This window comes from Amblyraja radiata, chromosome 10 (assembly GCF_010909765.2).
Source record: "Amblyraja radiata isolate CabotCenter1 chromosome 10, sAmbRad1.1.pri, whole genome shotgun sequence".
Taxonomy (NCBI): domain Eukaryota; kingdom Metazoa; phylum Chordata; class Chondrichthyes; order Rajiformes; family Rajidae; genus Amblyraja; species Amblyraja radiata.
Window position 1 is genome coordinate 17,131,410 of NC_045965.1, and position 22,731 is coordinate 17,154,140.

A 22,731-nucleotide genomic window follows, 5' to 3' on the forward strand; every position below is an offset into this window, starting at 1 on the left:
GAAAGTGGCCGGGGTGGGCTGGGTAACATGGGGATGGATGAGCAAACCAGGAAGTCAAGGATAAAGTGGTCCCTGCAGATAGCAGCTGCGTCTCCATTCCTTGGAGAGCAGAAGGATGAGGGTAGATCTTATAGAGGGGTACAAAATCATGAGAGGAATAGATCGGGTAGATGCACAGAGTCTCTTGCCCAGAGTAGGGGAATCCAGGACCAGAGGACATAGATTCAAGGTGAAGGGGAAAAGATTTAATAGGAATCCAAGGGGTAACCTTTTCACACAAAGGGCGGTGTGTGTATGGAACAAGCTGCCAGAGGAGGCAGTTGAGGTTGGGACTATCCCATCGATTAAGGAACAGTTAGACAGGTACATGGATAGGACAGGTTTGGAGAGATATGGACCAAGCTCAGGCAGGTGGGACTATTGTAGCTGGGACATTGTTGGCCGGTGTGAGCAAGTTGGGCTGAAGGGCCTGTTTCCACACTGTATCACTCTGCGATTCTCTAGGTGGGGGAGAGGAAGAAGAGAAGGGGAGTGGAAACCTCGAAGAATGATGTGCTGGATGCAAAGGCTGGTGAGGTGAAAGGCGAGGACCAGATGAATATAACCCGGTTCCATATTTGGAGGGGGGAGGGGGGGAGGGGGAGTGTGGTGTGAACAGAAGTGCAGGAAATGCAGGCCACACTGTTGTGGGAATCATCAACCACAGTGGGGGAAGAGGGAAGAGTCACGTTTCATTACAAAAGTAGACATTTCAGAAGTAGTGAAGTGGAAAGATGCAGCAGAGATAGAGAACGTGAGCAGAATGGAATTGTATGGGTAGGCATCAAGTATTACAGTCACTCCCCTTGAAACACCATGGGGCATTTTTGCTGCATTATAGATTGCACGTAAATGGAGGTTCTCATGGTGATTACAACCCATGAGTCAGAATGGAGTCCTGTGGCAATGAAGTGACAGTTTGCTAATCTAGTGACTCATCCAACTACTCAGGAAACAACTGATTCAAGTCACACAAGCAGACTGGATATAGCCATAATGATGTAACGGTTTAATGATTCATTTATGAACATGACATGCCCTTTGCCAGAATCTGTGCTTAACATGAGCTAAATAACACAAGTTTCACCAATATTTTCCCAATGGCTGCACATGCCAACTCAATGAATAAATATGAATTTCTGACAAGTGCCATCAATCAGTTCAGTTTCTGTATATCTAAAATTACTTAAGAGTGGTAAGTCTACCAGGGGTGTAACATGCAAAGTTTTCATCAAAATTGTTTGCACAGATTTGAGCCGAGGCTTAAGACCATCAACAAGTCAAATTTTCTCCTCTGGTTTACATGCCTTCTAGCTCGAAAGAAAGTTAATTCTCTTGATGCGATATATTGGAATTTACTGCCTAAAATGAAAAGATAACTTGAAACAGAATGTACATGTTACATTGGGGCTTTGATTGATCAGTCAGCGTCGCCAGGTATGAGGTGAGATGATCACTTGTGCCTCCCATGTTGGGACAATCCCAATTTACAGGAATCCAACCCTAATTCCACACCACCTCACCACACCAATAGTACTGCACTGTTTAGAGAGAATGTGATTTTATACTAGCGTCAATTTTAAAGATTCTGAGAATAAGGGGACAAGAATTATATTGTATATGATATTAAGGAATGGGAAGTGAAGGGAAGTATTATTATACTAGGCCAGGGATTGCATTTAATATATAGAAGCCTCTATAGAAGAAAATGATGAACCAATATACATAGAAGATACTAAACAATCTTAAAGGACAGTCTCATTATCTAAAATCCTTTAGAATTAATTAAGTACAGTGACCGTACATTCTTATTTGTTGTCCGGACATATTCTAATTCTGTGCTGATTGACTGCAGAACAGATTTTCAGCTGAAGTTAGGAGCCAATGTTGGGGGTTGTAGTGTGGGGGAGCAGAGCAAATAGTGGCCAGGTTTTGGGGCCATGGGATCCACTAAGGACTAGCCTCAGCTCAGGCACTCACTTCCCTCATTGCCTGAGTGCCTCCTCTACTTTGATTCTGTGCTACACTGCCAGGCACTTGGTACAACCAAAGTTGGCACCATCTGTCTTGCTGCCCACTAATTTCACAATCTCTAATACAGTAGGAAAATTATCTTAATGTGATATATTGGAATTCTCTCTTTGCAGCAACTTCAGCAGAAATGATGATCCTACTACTGAGCACTATCCATAGCAAGTCACCAAATCTGGCCACTCACAAAGCATACCAAACACCAGAGAATGTGCCTTTCAAATCAATGCATTGAAATACCTGTTGCAAACCAATGGAAAAGTCAGTATCAATGCAGGCAATTATTGCAACATCTTGCTTGAAACTCATTTAGACAGAGGCACGTGTTCACAATAAAATAGTTTCCTCAGCACTTTCTCTGAAAAACATGCTATTGCTCACAACTAATGTCCGTCTGGTTCTTACAATGACATAACCCAGGAACTTTTCCATCACAACACGATGAATTGCTGTCACATAAGAAGTCTGTGTTTGCCTGGCAACTTTCCTGGCTCAGTGATTTATTTATGTTTTATCATCAAAATATTGAGCAGCGGCACCCTTACCAGCCAAAGTGGAGTCAGAATAAACATAGAAACATAGAAAATAGGTGCAGGAGTAGGCCATTCAGCCCTTCGTGCCAGCACCGCCATTCAATATGATCATGGCTGATCATCCAAAATCAGTACCCCGTTCCTGCTTTCTCCCCATATCCCCTGATTCCGTTAGCTCTAAGAGCTCTATCTAACTCTCTCTTGAAAATATCCAGTGAATTAGCCTCCACTGCTTTCTGTGACAGAGAATTCCGCAGATTCACAACTTTCTAGGTGAAAAGGTTTTTCCTCATCTCAGTTCTAAACGGCCTACCCCTTATTTTTAAACTGCGACCCCTGGTTCTGGACTCCCCCAACATCGGGAACATTTTTCCTGCATCTAGCCTGTCCAATCCCTTAAGAATGTTATATGTTTCTATAAGATCCCCTCTCATCCAGTGACTATAAGCCCAGTCGATCCATTTGTTCATCATATGTCAGAATTGCATTCCTTGCTTGTAACATTCAATTAAACAATCAGCACATGTTCAATTATCTGACATGTGATCATTTTCAAACCATGAATTGAGTGTTCCAAGCATTTAAGAATTAGTGAAACAGTAACTTCCACACACTCAGTACTTGGATGATTCAAATTCCCTCTCTGAACTATGGAAAACAAGGACAATAGTTAATTTACACTTAGGATTTCTTCTAAATTGTGGCTGAATTTGGGAGATTTTGCTTTTTATTTTCAAGTAGTCTTGCTCAGGTACATTATAGTGTTAGAGTCAGAGTCATGCCGCATGGAAACAGAACCTTCAGCCCAACTCCCCCCACACCAACCAACATGCCCCATCTACACTAGTCCCACCTACCTGCGTTTGGGCCATATCCCTTTAAACCTATCCTATCCATGAACCTGTCTAACTGTTTCTTAAACATTGTGATAGGTGCTGCCTCAACTACCTCAACTAACCCCATGCAGACAGCACCCGTAGTCAGAACCGAACCCAGGACTTGGGTGCAACTCTACCGCTGTGCCACGGTGCCTCCTCCGGCAACTCGTCCCAGATACCTACAACCATTAGTGTAAAAATGTAAAACCTATGTCGTCTGGATCTAGATTCCCCTACTCCGGGTAAAAAACTCTGTGAATTTATCCTATCTATTCCTCTCATGATCTTGTACACCTCTTTAAAAGCACCCCTCATCCTCCTGCGCTCCAAGGAATAGAGTCCTGGCCTGTTCAACCTCTCCCGATAGCTCAGGCCCTCGAGTCCTGGCAACATCCTTGTAAATCTTCTCTGCACCCTTTCCAGTTTGACAACATCTTTCCTATAACATGGTGATCAAAACTGAACACAAGACTCTAAATGTGGCCTCACCAATGTCTTATACAACTTTAACACGACCTTGGTATTATAAAGAAATCCATCACGTGAGCCGAATACCGTGAGCAGCAAAGTGTGGCAGTTGTGGGCGCCCTGGGGGATTTCCGGGACCGCTGGGCACCGCGGGGGTGGATTGCATCTTTAATAAGGATAGCGATATAGTTGTATAATAGTTTATTTAGTATTTGTTTTACTTTGTACGATGGTGGTGGATTTGGTTGTATTGCTTTGTAGTGTACATATCATTTTTGTAAATAATTGATTAAAATTACTTTTTGGAAGATAAAATGTGTCAGATGTAACCAAGGACTGAGATTTTACTGACTCAAAGTTAAAATAGCAATGTAGCAATAAACCTCCACCCCGAGTTAACCCAGACAGCAATTATGTACCACATTTCATCAATGCTTGTGGTTGTATTAATGACAACATTTTGCACACACCTGCCAATTATAGATAAAGTTTAACACCAATGATTTGCCTCCCAAATGAAATTGCACAGTCTATTTACCTGATCCAGTCAGATGACTGAACGGCCAACTGGCACATGGTGAGACGGTGTCGACTGGAGACAAGGCCCTGCGATTCATAAACAGAGAGAATCAAATGTTAATAATAAGACAATCTGAAAAATATTTTATAACGCAATATGATTAGATGTCACTGTATAAAAATTGGACCCAGATGCATCTGGATGTTATCATAAGATCATAAGTGATAGGAGTGGAATTAAGCCATTTGGCCCATCAAATCTACTCTGCCATTCAATCATGGCTGATCTATCTCTCCCTTCTAACCCCATTCTCCTGCCTTCTCCCCATAGCCTCTGACAGATCTATCTATCTATCTATCTATCTATCTATCTATCTATCTATCTATCTATCTATCTATCTATCTATCTATCTATCTATCTATCTATCTATCTATCTATCTATCTATCTATCTATCTATCTATCTATCTTATCTATCTATTCTATCTATCTATCTATCTATCGATCTATCTATCTATCTATCTATTATCTATCTATCTATCTATCTATCTATCTATCTATCTAGCTATCTATCTATCTATCTATCTATCTATCTATCTATCTATCTATCTATCTATCTTCTATCTATCTATCTATCTATCTATCTATCTATCTATCTATCTATCTATCTATCTATCTATCTATCTATCTATCTATCTATCTATCTATCTATCTCTCTCTCTCTCTCTCTCTCTCTGCCTGAAATATATCCACTGACTTTGCCTCTACAGCCTTCTGCGGAAAAGAATTCCACAGATTCACAACCCTGTGCAAATTATATGGAAGAGGTAAAGTTTGCTTGTTTTAAAAGATTTGTGGCCATTTCCATCAGCAATCCCACCCATCTGGAAGTTGTTCTGGGCACTTCTTCTCATAATTTACCTGTATGTAGGTTCATTTATTCATTGCATTTCATGTACGTGATGATATCATCAACATGTTATCCTTGAAAGTGGTGTCACAGGTAGATGTGGTGGTGGTCAAAGAGACTGTTGGCACATTAGCCATCATATGGTTCAATGGTCCCTTATTGTCACTTGTATTGAGGTACAGTGAAATTTGATTTACTATTCTGTCATACAAAACAAAGCGACAAGATACATAACTACATAAAGATTAAACATCGGTACACAAAAATGCTGGAGAAACTCAGCGGGTGCAGCAGCATCTATGGAGCGAAGGAAATAGGCAACGTTTCGGGCCGAAACCCTTCTTCAGACTGATAGGGGGTGGCGGGGAGAAGGAAGGAAAAAGGAGGAGGAGGAGCCCGAAGGCTGAGGGATGGGAGGAGACAGCCTGATGGCTGAGGAAGGAGAGGAGACAGCAAGGGCTAACAAAATTGGGAGAATTCAATGTTCATGCCCGCAGGATGCAGACTCCCCAAGCGGAATATGAGGTGCTGTTCCTCCAATTTCCGGTGTTGCTCGCTCTGGCCATGGAGGAGACCCAGGACAGAGAGGTCGGACAGGGAATGGGAGGGGGAGTTGAAGTGCTGAGCCACCGGGAGGTCAGGTAGGTTCTTGCGGACCGAGCGGAGGTGTTCGGCGAAACGATCGCCCAACCTCCGCTTAGTCTCACCGATGTAGATCAGCTGACATCTAGAGCAGCGGATGCAGTAGATGAGGTTGGAGGAGATACAGGTGAACCTCTGTCGCACCTGGAACGACTGCTTGGGTCCTTGAATGGAGTCGAGGGGGGAGGTAAAGGGACAGGTGTTGCATTTCTTGCGGTTGCAACAACAAGATTAAACATATGTCAGTGTTTGAGTATAGAAGTTGGGAGGTCATGCTGCTGTTGTGCAAGACGTTGCTGAGGCTACATTTAGAGAACGGCTAAACGCACAGAGTAATTTGCCCAGAGTTGGGGCATCGTGAACCAGAGGACGTAGGTTTAATGTGACGGGAGAAGGATTTAATAGGATCTAGAGGGGTACGTTTTTTACACAAAGGGTGGTGAGTGCATGGAACGAGTTGCCGGAGGACGTAGTTGAGGCAGGTACTATTGCAACGTTTAAGAAGCATTTAGACAGTTTCATTGGTAGGATAGGTTTAGAGAGATATGGGCCAAACACAGGCAGATGGGACTGGTGTAGATGGGACATATTGGTCGGCCTGGGCAAGTTGGGCTGAACGGCCTGTTTTCTCGCTGTAAAACTCTATATGCATCCCATTTTAATTATAAACGATAAAAAATAATCATTTAATCATTAACGATTAAAATTAGAACAATAGATCATGACCACTTACAGTACATTTAGATTTACTCACAATAAAGCAAGAATATTACACTGAAAGTGGTGAATCTCAGATAAGGAACTGCTGAGATATCATTATGTTTTATAAATGTTCCAACATTTCTTCAGTAACTTTACTGGATTAAGTATGTCTAACTCTTATTGTGGGTGCAGGTAGGATCATGGCACTCAGTTCATTCTTTCCCAAAATGCAGCCTCTGGCTTATCCCCAGCCTGATCGCACCTCCCTTTACCACGCTCATTCCTGGTCTTATCAGTTCCTAGCCTCACACCATCACTCAGGACCAGGCTGCTTCATATTGTCAGAATCAGAATCACACTCTATTCGCCAAGTATGTTTTGCAACATACGAGGAATTTCATTGTTATCGAATCTCTCCCTCCTTTTTCCAACTCGCCTCCCCACCAACGCCTGCTCTGATTCCAGAACCCTGCCACCCCCCCCCCCCTCCCCACCCCCTCCTCCCCACCCCCCAATGCCTGCAATTCCCACCCCCACATCCCTTGGTTCTCCCAAACTTTCTTTTCACCACCTCTCTAAATAGGTTCAATTTCCATGGATCAGAGTGTAAATGTCCCTGTTGCTATCTGAACAGCCATTCAATGCACTGGCATTGAAGATTGAGTTTTAATTGCAAATAAGCTATTTTCTTAAAACAAGTTTGGTCCTATTTTGCAAATGTATTAGAGACTGATGGTTTTGTGTCAGAGATGAATAAGCACCCATTTAGTATGCAAAAATGTCTGCTGTCCATGAATATGCACCTGTGACATGCATGAAGGATGCAATTAACTTGTTACAAAGCTGTTTCTCAATATTCACTTTGTTTAGACTATTTCCCATTAAACTTCTCAGTATGAAATTTATTTGAAGGTTATTAAACCTGTCTTGCAGATCACATTGTGTGCAGACCACAGTGTCTATGGCCTAGTGGACATCACATTATATTGTTATTTCCCCCTTAAAATCTCTAGACTCAAATAGCAATGAGCAAAAGAGTACAAATCATGCTGAAATGTCACTCTCTCTCTTTGAGGATGGGTGGGAAGTACTAATGTTTTAATCGGACTAACAACCTGGTGGTCCATGAGTGTTCTCTCAGTACTCTAACCAGTTGATGACACATCCTCCCTAAGGACTGCTCCGATCCCCATCACCGGCAGACGGGTCAGAAGAAGCCAACGTCTCTGAACTGAGCTGAGGCCCCAGGCGAATGAGAAACTGCTGTGTTCAATTAGCTGCAATTGGATCTACTCAGTTGCACCTCGTCAGCCCTACGCCTTATAAACCCTGGGTGTTCCAGCCAGAGGAGAGACAAAGCAAATGGGAGGAAAGGGGGAGGGAAAGGGGGAGGAAGGGGGAGGAAAGGGGGAGGAAAGGGGGAGGAGTAGGAAGGGGAAAGAAGGGGGTGGAAGGAGGGGGAAGGGAGGGAGAGAAAGGGGGAGGAAGGGAGGAGGAGGAAGGAGGGGAAAGGGAGGGGGGAGGAAGGAGGGGGAAGGGAGGAGGAGGAAGGAGGGGGAAGGGAGGAGGGAGGGGGAGGAAGAAGGGGGAGGGAGAGGGAGGAAGTAGGAGACCCCCTACTAACTGCCTCTTTTCACAGGCCTGAGACTGCCAGTAACTCCTCTTGAGGCCAGACTGAGCTGCTGGGACAAATGCAAGTTAGCTAGTGCCTCTTCACTGATGACGAGGGACTGCTCCCCCACATGGACTTGGACCTTCTCATCACTATTGTCCGTCATTTGAAATAAGCCATATTACGTGAGTTCACCCTACTGAGAGTGTCAGTGTAGTCACTGCCAAGCCGGCATCACCAGCTTTTAATAACAGAGTGGATGCAAACCCAGAAACCATTCACAAAGTCCAAATGAGAAGCATTCAAACCATCATCATTCAGAACAGAAGGAAGCTTCCAATAGCCCAAAGATTTGCTCTACCACAATGATTATAATACTGTATACGAGTTATTTGATTCTATTTAATAAATATTGTGATATTATATGGTGCACAAAATCAGTGGAATGTAATAGAAAGTGGGGCTGATAGTGACAGTAGAGATACAACCATTAGTTTTCCATCTATATCTAAAGCCAAATAATCCACCCATTTTAAAACATTCCATCCCACAGTATTATAAATTCCTCCGCGCTAATGAAAATTGTCCCAGTTTTTCACAATTCACTTCATTTTGTCATTTCCTCATATCGGGCCACATGCTGGTGATCTGCGCTGAACACTCCATTGTCTCAACATTCCTGCCATAATGTGAATTCAAGATAGACACAAAAAGCTGGAGTAACTCAGTGAGACAGGCAGCATCTTTGGAGAGAAGGAATGGGTGATGTTCCGGGTCGAGATGTTCAGCTGCCTGTCCCGCTGAGTTACACCAGCGTTTTGTGTCTATCTTCAGTTTAAACCAACATCTGCAGTTCATTCCAACACTAATGTGAACAGAGCTACACACAGCTGAGCTACACACAGCGCCTCCAACTGAAATCTCTTTGAGGCTTCATGATGTTCACCATTGCACCACAGGTTTTGTATTATATGTAGAGAAAAATGGCCAGAAGGGCATAAACCCTCATGAATCACATTACTCATTTAAAAGATCATGACTTATCCCAAACATTAACTTCCCTGCCTTGGTTCTACCTCACCTGATGTTCGATTTTCTAAAATCCTATTGGCCGCTGTCTTGAACATGCTGACTGACAACACCCGGTCCTTCAAGGTATTCTGAAGACTCACACGTATTGATTGAAGAACCCAAAAATATGTTAGTTCTCATTTCAAAATATATATACTTCTGACCATCAAACCCAATATCCAAATTGCTTTTTTTTAATGTGCTTATGTACTTGAGGTGCAGCTACAATAATGTTCAAGATAGACACTAAAAGCTGGAGTAACTCAACGGGACAGGCAGCATCTCTGGAGAGAAGGAATTCCTTTTAGTGTCTATCTTCGGTTTAAACCAGCATCTGCAGTTCCTTCCTACAATAATGTTCAGCTTTCTCAAGATGCAAAACAAAAGTTTTAATTTAACAACATAATGTACTATGTCAGTTATAGATATTGAATTCCATCAGTGAACATATATGTTGATACCATAATTCTATTAATATTACCTGTCAGCTTCCTTTGATCTGGTGTATAAATAATTTCCTGTGCCTCCTATTTTGGTCCTGAATGAAAATATAAGCAACCAGTCCAGTCCATTTTTTGGGATTGTTCAAATATTCACAATAATAAAAGGCTTTCCAGAAGGGAAACCACTGGATTACACTTTCTCATTTCAAGCAATGCTAGAAAATTGTCTCCAATCTCCTTACTGCCGCAAGGAAGTTGTTCTGTTGGGGGGGGCAATGGTTAAATTATTGGACTAGTAATCATAAGAGTTCAGGCGAACAATTCAGAAAATGGGGAAATAAAGTTAATCATAAAAAATCAGAGACAATTTTCATTAGAGTTGAGACGGTTGAGCTATAATTTGACATAGAAACTTAAAATAATAATTCCACTGGACAGAACGATTAAAAATAGGTGGATCATTTTGCTTTGTACATTGGTGGAAAACTGGTGATTACGGTAAGTTGTTGAGAAATGAGTTGAGGGGCAGTGGATGTAAAGGGATTATTCCCTTGGGAGTTGGAATGGACCCTGCCACCTCCAATCATCTGGTTTGGATGTGGAGGACAATTTATTGGACTTACAGCAGATCCTTACAACTTTCCTGGGAATGGCTGAATATCTGCTGTCCTTCCCAGAATTGCCAGGAAGATTCAACTGACATGTTGATAGAGTGAGGTTATGAGAGTGCAAACATTTTCAAATGGAATATAAACATTACAATGTTGGGTTGAATGGCTTGTTTGTGCATAAATTATGTGTAAACATGGTACTGTCATTGGAACTCATCTCTCATTTAGTACGTATAGGCTGTTTTTGAGCCTTACAATCTCTCTTGTTCTATACATTAGTCTCTCTCTATCACAGTTCAGTCAATACACTCTAAAATACTAATTTCAATGGATCCTTTGTCACTGTTGGTGGTTGAGGGGAGGGCAGCAGGAGGGTGGTGAGGAAAAGGAAGTATTACCACTGGATCATACTCCACAAGATACCAAGGAAGATTTCCTCTCTACTCACCCTTCCAAAATCTGCCATGTTCCATTCTGTGACCTTCATTTTGTGCAGATACTATTAATTTGGACATAATATTATGGTCCCACAGTTGAACCCAGAGTATCACATAAATTATTATAGGATGGAAGGAGGCCATTCATCCTACTGAGTCCTTACAGGCCATATGCTAGACTAATCTTGCATTAATTTACCGAATAGTGAAAGGCTTGGATAGAGTGGATATGGAGAGGATGTTTCCACTAGTGGGAGAGTCTAGAACCAGACGTTATAACTTCAGAATTAAAGGACATTCCTTGGAAGGAGATGAGAATGGACTTCTTTAGTCAGAGCGTGGTGAATCTGTGGAATTCTTTGCCACAGATGGCTGTGGAAGCCAGGACAATGGATATTTTTAAGGCAGAGATAGATAGATTCTTGATTAGTACAGGCATCAGCGGTCATGGAAAGAAGGCAGGACAATGAGGTTAGGAGGGAAATAGATCAGCCATGATTGAATGGCGGAGCTGACTTGTTCTAATTGGCCTAATACTGTTCCTATCACTTATGACCTTATGACCTGATCCAACTATTCCCACTCTCCCGTACTCTCGCCTACCCAATTATTTTGTTGTGGTGTTATCATGTGTGGTTTTAGAATAGTACATGTCAAAATCCAGTGTAGGCCATAATAGACACTTACAGTACTGAACAGATCGATAATTACAGTAACAAGCTGTTCACAATGCACTGATCGGGATACTGTTCTTGTTCCAGTACAGCTTGATATATAATATTCTAATCTCAAAATGTACCAGCTATTATAAAGTACACTGTCTACTGTTCACAAACATGCTTTACCTGCAATGTAGACATTGCCCACAAGGCCAGTTTTTATTACCCATCCTCAGGCTGCTCCTGAATTAAAAGGAATCTTGGCCATTTTGAAAGGCATTAAGCGGCCAGGTCTGAAGTATCATTTAGGCTCACTCCGATAAAGATGGCAGATTCCCTTCCCGAAAGGCACCAGTGAACCTGCTAGGTTTCCATGACAGTCTGGCAGTCACTGTACAATATTGTTTTTTTAATCGGAAATGTACTGTGGAGTGTGATATAAACCTACTAGATGTTCAGTTCAGTTTTCTTGTCACGTGTACCGAGGTACAGTGAAAAGCTTTTGTTGCGTGCTAACCAGTCAGCAGAAAGGCAATACATGATTACGATCGATCCATTTACAGTATTAGACACATGATAAGGGAATAACGTTTAGTACAAGATAAAGCCATCAAAGTCCGATCAAGGATAGTCCAAGGGTCACCAAAGAGGTAGATATTAGTTCAGCGTTGCTCTCAGGTTGTGGTGGGATGATTCAGTTGCCTGATAACAGCTGGGAAGAAACTGTCCCTGAATGGTGGTGTGCGTTTTCACACTTTTCATACATTTTGCCCGAGGGGAGAAAAGGAAGTGGCCAGGGTGTGACCCGTCCTTGATTATGCTGCTGGCCTTGCCGAGGCTGCGTAAGGTATACCTTCTGAACCTTCTGAATTTGTAGTCGGCAGGGCAGTAATCTGCATATCGCCAACTTGGATGTGTTGTGCGCACTAACGTGCTGTTAGTGCCCCCCTAAAACTGTCCGGTGAAAGTGATTTGACTGTATTGTTGCCTCGTTTATTCCATTCCCTTAAGGTTCTTACGAAGAATGAGTTCTTATAAATATCTGTCTTGGCGAATGGGGTTTCTATTTGCATATCATTTCTCTTTCTTGTTCGCCTTTCTGTTGAGTATGTTATGTATCTATCTGCAGTTATGCCCACAATCCCCTTTTGAATCTTGTACAACATGGCTAGTCTGTTCCTTGCCCTTCTTATTTCCAGCGTTTCCCACTCCAGGTCAGACAGCATCTGGGTGATACTGCTACCTCTATTGTAATTCCCAAAGCAAAAGCGTGCTGCTTTCCTCTGTACCTCTTCTAGTTTGTTGATATGGCCAATTTTGTATGGGTCCCAGGCGCATGAAGCATATTCCAGCAAGGGTTTAACCAATGTTGTATAAGCTGTAGTTTTCACTTCCTTTGGGCAGAACCAGAGGTTTTGTCTAAGGAATCCTTGTGTCCGGTTGGCTTTAGTGACCGTGTGTCCACGTGTTCCCCCCACGAAAGTTTGCTATCAAGATGAACTCCAAGGAATCGTTGTGAACTTGTACGATGAAGTATTTGTCCACAGAAGACGCAGTCTCGAGTAGGTGGTTTCTTCTTGTTTGAAATTACCATAATTGAGCATTTGGTTGGGTTAAAGCTCATATTCCATGTGTTTTGTCATAATTCCAAGGACTTAATGTCTTCTTGTAAGGAGTTCATATCCACTATCTCAGTGACAGGTGTATATACAAGACAATCATCTGTGAAGAGTCTTGTTTTACAATTTACGTGTTCAGGTTGATCATTTATGTACGTCAGGAACAACAGTGGCCCAAGGACCGTGCCTTGCTGTACTCCTGACAGTAATTGTTCTTCTAAAGAAATGTTTCCTTCACAGGCCACCCTCTGGGTCCGGTTTGTGAGAGAGTCCCTAATCCAGTTATGTAGACTATTTCTGATGCCATAGTAATCCAGTTTTCCTAGGAGCCTTTCATGAGAAACTTTATCGAACGCTTTTGAAAAGTCCAGGATTGCCATATGTATAGATTTCCCCTTATCTGAAGCCCTTGTAATGTCATCAATAGTGACAATAAGTTGTGTTTCCGTTGAACGTTTTGGTCTGAAGCCATGTTGTGAGTCCACCAGTATCCCATTCTTTTCAAAATGGTCCATGATGTGAGAGTGTATGATGTGTTCCAAGATCTTACATGTAACACTGGTCAGTGAAACTGGTGTGTAATTCTCAGGCGAAGCCTTATTGCCTTTCTCAAATATTGCACAGATGGAATCTGAAATATTGCATAAATGGAATCAATAGAAGGGAGGTTGGTTTGTGTGACCGTCTGGGCTGCGATCACAATTCTCTGCAATTTCTTGCGCAGGATGTGGAGTAGGTGGAGAATGAGGGAACATTTCCACATAGAGGGAGTCGATCATCTAAACTGAATTTAAACCAGTAAATACATTGTTTCTACGTTGGTCATGTGACACAGCTTACAAAGGCAATTCCACCATCATTAAAGTAACAATTACGCATAACAGCTGGTATTAACAAGTGCAAACTAATAAATGCACACTACTGTCCCCATTATTGATAACAACTTAAACATTTCCAGATTTATTTAATTACTTGAACGTAAATTCCCAGCTGCAATGGTGGGATTTGAAATCCGGATATAGAACAATATCTTATATTCACTCGGAGCCCTCATCACTCATTGCTGGCATCGTTCTGCCATCTTTAATTCATTTCTTTCAAGGTGTGAAAAGGAAAGGGCAATCTCTTGTCTGTTTGGCAACAGTTCAGTTACAAATTGCAAAAGGGCCATAAAGTTAGACATCACAAGCTTTGGCAATGTTCCCACTCTGGTGTTTGTTTGTTTATTTTAAGGTAATGAATTGGTAGATAAATGATTTTAACTTTAATTAAGTTATTCAACACAAAAGCTTATTTTACACCAACTGGCACATTGTTTCAAAATAAAGCCCAGCAGTCAATCGGCATACATCCCAGATTTACAGGGGAAGTCAGGAATAAGCTCAAGTTCCTGGTTGCACACCTGATCCCAGCTGGTTGGAATATGCTTTCTTCCACTAATTGTCTCGTCATTTAACAGTGCAGGCACGAGGCACATTCTGGGGTACAGTTTGTCTGCCTGTTACAGCCAAAGGAAAGTGAACCAAATGAACGTTTGTTACATGAGCCAAATCAGTGAATGGAAATAAAACGATTTAAATTTCAGCAACAACAATGCCATCCCTATGCTCCTCTATTATAGGTTTTAATCTTTTTTCTGTTCCTGTGCCTGTACAGGTCCAGGTCATGCCCATCTGGCATTTGAATGCTGGACATGTGTATTGTGATTAATCAATATTGCGTGCATCTACCCTGCCAAAACCAATTATTTCACAGTGGAACTCACACAGTGAGTCATTGTCTAGACTCTCATGTTTTACAGCAGATATATGGGTGGCTAGATCTAGGAAATACATTCTGTCTAAATAAATGACAAACTGTTCACCTCAGTACTCAGTTAGACAGGATATTAGCACGCAGTAGTAACAAGGAAATACAGATGCTAGTTTTCAAAAGATGACACAACGTGCTGGAGTAGGTCACCATGGCAGGCAACCATTCAAGAGATATTGATAGGCGACGTTTCAGGTTGGGACCCTCCTTCAACACAGCTAGGAGATGTTTCAGGTGGGAACCTTTTGTCATATGGATAGGCGACGTTTCAGGTCGGAACCCTCCTTTATCATGGCTAGGAGATTTCAGGTTGGGACCCTTAAGGGGCTGTCCCACTGCGGCAACCTAATTGGCGCATTTAGAAGAGTTTAGGAGAGTTTGAAAAAATATCATGTTGAAGACCTCCTTCGACTATGTAGAAGACCTCCTTCAACCTCCTTCGACTATGTTGAGGACTAGCTTCGACTAACTTCAGGAAAATTGGACACCGAATAGTGGAGAGTGAAGACGATCACCTTCGATCTCCTTCGACCTCCCTTCGACTATGTTGAAGACTATCTACGACTACCTTCGACTACCCTCGATTACCTACGAATAACATGTCGACCTACTACAACCTACTTTGACTAAACCTACGAGTAAAAAAAGTATCTATTTTTTCTGACCTTTTTTTAGCCGCGGGAATTTTTCAACATTTTGAAAAATACGTTGCGACCTAGCTGATGCCGCGAGTACGCGGGGACTACTCTCGAGCATGAAGGAGAGTAAAGCCCCTGTCCCACTTAGGAGACCCAAACAGCAACCTCTGGTGACCTTGCCCGCCATCCAAATAAAAATCAAGGTTGAGGCAACCTGCAACCTCCTACCACCTCCCACGCATATGTTGAAAACCTTCCTCGACTATGAAGAAAACCGTCTTCGACTAGACATGCGACTAAAAAATGATCGATTTTTAAAACGGCAACCCTTTTTAGTCAAGGCCGGTTTTAAACATGATTAAAAAATAGCAGCAACCTAGATGAAGCCTCGTCGACCACGCGGAAACCACTTTCGACCATTAGGGAGAGTGACCAAAACCTCCAGTGACCTCATAGAAACCTTGGGTGATGGGTAAGGCCACCAGAGGTTGCTGTTTAGGTCTCCTAATAGGACAGGGGCTTTACAAAGACCTGCTAGGACCTCATGTCGACCGTGCTGTGAGTGAGTCGAGGGCAAACTAGCCAGAACTTGCGGATTAGGTCGCCGCAGTGGGACAGCCCCTTTACTCAAAATGGTAGGTGACGTTTCAGCGTACATCTTCAGCAGCCAAATACATCGTGGGCTGCTGTACTGCTGCACTGTTCTATGGTTTGGAGTGTTAGCATTAGTCGGAAATGGTTCTTTGAGCAGGGAAGGGAGACAAACAATGATCACATTTTGAAGATAGAATTAAAGTGCTGGTGTAACTCAATGGGTCAGGCAGCATCTCTGGAGAGAAGGAAGGGGTGACATTACGGCCGGGAGTCTTCTTCAGACTGGAAGTTCATATCGCTTGGTTCTTGGTTTCTTGGTCCTCCAAAATATTCCAAATTGAATTTAAACTGGAGGTGGTGGAGGGAGGACTTAAGCCAGAAAGGGTTTATGGGAAGAAAGAGCTACCTTAAATTTAGTTGCATCTGGTTGGGTAACTATGGTAGGGTGAAGACTATTCCATGCTTTAATTGTGCAGGGGAAGAATGAATTGCTGTACACATCTCTCTTGGTAGCTGGTATCTCAAATTGGATCAAATGCCCTCGTCTGCTCCTAATTGGTTTGGGTTTGGTGTAGGTTTTGTAATCTATGTCGTGCTGGCCATTTAACATTTTGTAAAAACAGGCCAAACGATGAGCTTCACGTCTGTCTTGAAGAGGGTTCCACCCCAGAGAATTCAGAAGTTTGGTGACACTCGCTTCTCTCTCATAGGTATTAGTAACAAATCGAGCTGCCTGACTTTGGACACGTTCGATGGAAGAAATGTTTTTATTTGTGTATGGGTCCCATGCTACAACTGCGTAGTCCAAATGAGGTCTAACGAGGGTGAAGTATAGCTTCTCCTTGACAGAAGTTGAACAATGATGAAAGTTGCGTCTCAGTAAATTTAGGACACCTGTTGATTTCACCGTTGCATGATGAGTCTGACCATTCCAACGCAGATCGTTCTGCAATTTGATGCCAAGATACTTGGTTTGTTTGGATTCTTCAAGGGTGACACCAAGTATGTTGTAAGATGTTTCGCCTGGATTCCTCTTTCTGGTGACACGCATGGTTTCACATTTGGAAGGGTTGAACTGCATGCCCCATTGTTGTGACCACTCAACCATAGTATCAAGATCCTTTTGGAGAGAATCTTCATCATCAGCTGACTTAATTGGACAGTACAGCAAACAATCAACAGCGAATAGTCTGGTCAACTTGTGATTTTTTCATGGATGACATTTATGTAAAGCAAAAACAGATGTGGGCCAAGTACTGTGCCCTGAGGTGTACCACTCAACACTGGATGCCAATCGGAGCTCTTTCCGTTCACACACAAGCGCTGAAGACGTTTTGTCAGGAAACTGGAAATTCATCGTTTCATGGTGGAACGAATGCCATAGAAGTCAAGCTTCCGAGGCAGTCTCTGGTGTGGGATGACATCAAATGCTTTAGAAAAGTCCATACACTACTAAATCCGCGATGACGTTACTATCAAGGTGCTTGGCCAGGTCATTTGTCATCAGGATAAACTGAGACTCACATGATCTATGCCTCCTAAATGCATGTTGGTTGTCAGCAAGAATGTTATGTTTGCTCACGTGTCTCATCAGATTACAATCAATTAAATGCTCCAGCAGTTTGCAGCAAGTACTTGTTAATGAAACAGAACGGTAATTCGCCGGGTTGGTGGTTGAACCCTTCTTAAAGAGAGGAGTGATATTAGCCTTCCTCCAATCCAGTGGAAGATCACCTGAGTCAAGCGACTGTTGGAAAATGAACTGCAAAACTGGAGCCAGTTCTTCGGCTGCGATCTTGAGGGCTTGATTCTGTATCTGATCTGGTCCAATTGCTTTTGATGTATTGATGTTGAGCAATAACTTCTTGACACCTTCAACCTCAATTTTAATAGCAGGCATATCAGCATACGGGCTGGGCTGGAAATGATGAAGGCTCCACATCTTCCCGGGTGAAAACGTGTTGAAATTGGTTTCCATGAGCTTCTGCTTTCGCCTGGTCCTCAATGATCAGACAGTTGTTCACTTTAAGTATCTGGACACCAGTGTTGTCTGTCCGTCTGGATTTCACATATCTCCAAAAAGCCTTGGGTTGCTCTCCCCCAAGAATAGAAGAAACATGTTGTCTATGAACATTCCTAATAATACGATCAACTTGCTTTCGCACTCTAGTAAAATTGTCCCAATCCAGTTTTGTACCCCCTTTTTTTGGCACGGATATAAAACTTCTCTTTCTTACTGCAGAGGCGTTTCAGTTTTGCTGAAAACCGAGGACGCATACGGCCCTTAATACGTTTTTGACGAACATGATTTACAACAATATTATTTAAAGAGTCTCTCAGCCAAACCCAGTTGTCTTTTACGGATCTTTTATCTGGTTGCAGGTAGAAGAAATCTTTTCCCAGTTTTTTTGCTAAGTCTTTAAATTCCTCACTGTTCACTTTTCTCCCGAGGGGAATTTTTCGCAGTGGTTTTGAAGGAACTTTAAGCTTTGTGTGCAGTTTTGCTTGGATAATATAATGATCGCTAATTCCAGCACACGATGAAACTTCCGAAATTAAATCTGGATGCGAAGTGAACAATAAATCTAAAGTATTTTCGGTGCCACTTGTCTCATCACGCCTGGTAGGGAAAGTGACTTTTTGGGACAGGTGATTTTCCAGAGTAAGGTCAGCTAGGGCTTCCTGGAGAGCCCCTTTTGGTTCGCTTTGTATGCCGTCCAGGGCCGGTGCTAGGAATTGCGGGGCCCAATTAGAAAACTGATGGCGGGGCCCCTACTCTAGAAAAGTAAAAATTTATGTATGTTTATATTTCGTGTAGTTTCGGGAATTTTAAGGCAAGCTGGTTGGTGATTGGATGCAACCCCCTTAGAGACAGCGTTTGATTGGCCGCCAAATAAATTTGTCAAATCTGTAACAAAAATCGCTGGTCGGTGCGAACTCAGTGGACTATCTGGTTGTATCTCCAAACTAATCTGGTTGTATCTCCAAACTAATCTGGTTGTATCTCCAAACTAATCTGGTTGTATCAACCAGACTATCTGGTGGTATCTCCAAACTAAACAGTATAACATGCAGGTACATTCATTCAAAATTAAATTCAGTGATTATTTCACATGATTTCTCACTGTGTAAAGCTCAATATCTGACCAATTTCTGTTTAACACGTTTGGTCTGCCGTGAGCATTTTTCGTTGCATCTCGTTGCATCTCCCCTTTTCCTAATCGGCCACAATTCAGATAATAGTCTACTTTCCTGTTTTTGCCACCAAAGTGGATAACCTCACATTTATTCACATTATACTGCATCTCCCATGCATTTGCCCTCTCACCCAACCTATCCAAGTCACCTTGCAGCCTCCTAGTTTAGAGGGGTTTAAACGGTTTAGAGATGTTTAGAGGGCTTCAGATGGGTTCAGGTGTGTTTACAATTGTTTAGAGGGGAATAGAGGGAAATAGGGGGGCTAGAGGGGTTTTAGAGGTGTTCAGAGGGTCCCAGAGGGGTTTAGAGACGTTATAAGCCCCCCGTGAGAAATTGTAATTCTCTGAAATTGAAGATAGACATAAAGCTGGAGTAACTCAGCAGGACAGGCAGCGCAGCGACTCTGGAGAGAAGACCCTTCTTCAGACCGAACTGAACTCGCGTCGATGAGAGTACTTGTGATTGTCTGAAGAAGGGTCTCGACCAGAAACACAACCCTCTCCCCAGAGCCGCTGCCCGTCCCGCTGAGCCAACTTCAACTTCAGAGCCAAACAAAAAACACATAGTGCTGGAGGAACTCAGCGGGCCAGGCGAATGCCTCACCCGCTGGATTTCTCCAGCATTTTTGTCCACTGCAAAACGTCAATGATTCCGGGAATGCTGAGGGGACAGGGTGATAGAGAGGGAGTAGGAGAGCTAGAGAGAGACGAGACGGGGAGCGGGAGAGAGAGCGCGAGAGAAAGAGGGAGGGAGGGAGGGAGTGAGCAAAAGACAGAGAGACACAACCAAAGATCCGCTATAAGATCTTTGGACACAACGTGGGTCGGCAGGTGAATGACTAACATGCACACCAGGAAGAAGCCCCTTCTCGCGGTCCGGGGCCCTCACTCATGATGGTGAGTTAAATGAAATTCTCAACGTGTCATCGATCTACATTCCTCAGTAAATGTAATTGTGTTTTAAACAAGTATTAATGACGCCGCGTGAATTTTATTCAAAGGAACACGGCGTAATAGTCAAAACACTATAACATTTACTGAGGAATGCGGATAGATGCAGATTCATGATATTGCATAACAAGGTGTTAAGTACTTACCGTTAAGAAGTGCTAACAGCACTAGTTAACAAATCGTTTGTGTATGATGGCCGTGCAGCGGTTGTTATACATGTTCGTTTAAAAAAAATCCGGATGGCGAATTAAAAAAAATCTTTATTTAACAAAGATAATTCGTATTTCCGTACGAAATACTGAACATTAGTGCGGGGCCCCGCTTAGGCGCGGGGCCCAATTGGGAGCAATCGGTCAAATCGGCTTAAAGCCGGCCCTGATGCCGTCAAACCAATCTACACCTGGGACATTGAAATCGCCCCCCAGGATGATAAGTGGATAGCGTGACGAGGCGTTAATTTTGGAGATGTTTGATCCAAGATCTAAAAGAGGCTCAGTTTTCATGTCAGGTGGTTGGTAAAAGCTTCCGATCTGTAACGACTGACCCTGGAGTGTAGCTTGACACCTGATTTGCTCAGAGTCACTGTCTAAATCAGTTCTTTCAAAACCAGGAATGATATTGTTAACTCCGATGAAGACACCGCCTCCATGTGAGTTTCTGTCCTTTCTAAAAATTTGGAGGTGAGGAGGGAAAATCTCAGCAGATTTGATTGATGGGTCCAGCCAAGATTCACACCCGATAAGGATATCAGGGTTTTCAGTTTCAATAATGAATTGATCATAGCACATTTTCCTTTTATACTGCAGCAATTTATAACAGCGATTTTGATCCCATGTTCATTGCTGACATCATTACGATCACTATCTTTGTTGGTACCACGAATCTCCTTTTGAGCATCACCATTACACGCATTTCTTTGTCCATTAACATGTTGACGGGGGCGATAGCTGGTGTAGGGGGAGCACGAAGGATTTTCATCATCAGGGGTATTACTCTTTCCCAACAACTGTCCAGCCATCCTTTGTCTTTGCACATTTCAGCAGAGGGTGTAAGCTGCCGAAGCGAAACATGAGGTACTGTTCCTCCAATTTGCACGAGGCCTCACTCTGACAGTAGAGGAGGCACAGGACAGAAAGGTCAGTGAGGAAGGGGATTTGAAATGTTTTGAAGCCAGGAGATCGCATAGGCCATGGCAGACTGAGTGAAAGTGTTCTGCAAAACGAACGTTGGGGATCCTGGATGGAGTCAAGGGTGGAGGTATAAGGACAGGTGTTGCATATTAATGTCATGGAAAATGTGAAACATGGCCCTTCTTCTTTCAAGATTTTATCAGCAATATCCCATTGTGCATCTTGGACTGGTCAACTAGTTCAATAGCTTCCAATGAACCCTTGTAACTCCAAGTGAATACCATGAGATTTCTCACATTGTCAATTCAGGGTGCACATTACTGGCCTGATTTGTTCTCCCCTCAATGCAATTTCTAAACTTTCCATGTCAATCTGTACATATATTGTGCTGTTCTGTATTTGTGTGCTTTACCTTTGAGTTGGTATCATTGAATAAAATGTATATTATTAGTGTCCAGCTCAACTAACAAAATGGGGGCTGGATCTACTGGATATAATGCTGAACACATCCACCATCACTATAGCTCAGCAGGGATAAGTGTTAAAGTTTTATCCATTGTTAACACCAACACCATGGAACCTCTCCAAAGACAGTTAATTACATGAGGAGTCTGGAGGAGTTTAAGTTTATCCATCAAACAGGATATTATGCTAAGACATGTAAGCATCATAAGTGATAGGAGCAGAATTAGGCCATTCGGTCCATCAAGTCTACTCTGCCATTCAATCTTGGCTGATCTATCTTTCCCTCATAACCCCATTCCCCTGCCTTCTCCCCAAAACCTTTGACACCCGTACTAATCAAAAATCTATCTATCTCTGCCATAAAAAATATCCACAGATGGCCTCCACAGCTTTCTGTGGCAAAGAATTACACAGATTCACCACCCTCTGACTAAATAAAATCCTCCTCATCTCCTTCCTAAAATAACGTCCTTTAATTCTGAGGCTGTGGCCTCTAGTCCGAGACTCTCCCACTAGTGGGAACATCCTCTCCACATCCACTCTATCCAAGCCTTTCAGGTGCAGGAGCAGGATTAATTCTGCTCGAATTCTCAGCAGTGCAGGTTATTTGCAACCTGCTAAACAACATGTGAGGCAACACAAACATTATTTGGGTTCATTCAGCCATTTATTGGTGCAGTTTGGTGATGGTTACCTTCATTGGGGACCTTCATTGTTATGCGAGGAGACAGAATGAATGTAAATGATGCGTACGTAATTGTCTCTATAAAA

The 22,731-nt window shown here is 42.7% G+C and overlaps 1 protein-coding gene across 1 annotated transcript in view; it reads right to left on the reverse strand.

Moving 5' to 3' along the window:
* The window catches only part of nmnat2 (nicotinamide nucleotide adenylyltransferase 2), a 207,032-nt gene that overhangs the window by 108,004 nt on the left and 76,297 nt on the right, over nucleotides 1-22,731 (reverse strand). Inside the window, exon 3 of the mRNA XM_033028195.1 lies at nucleotides 4,488-4,555. Within this exon, the coding sequence (XP_032884086.1) occupies nucleotides 4,488-4,555 (68 nt within the window). The remainder of the gene's footprint in view (nucleotides 1-4,487; nucleotides 4,556-22,731) is intronic.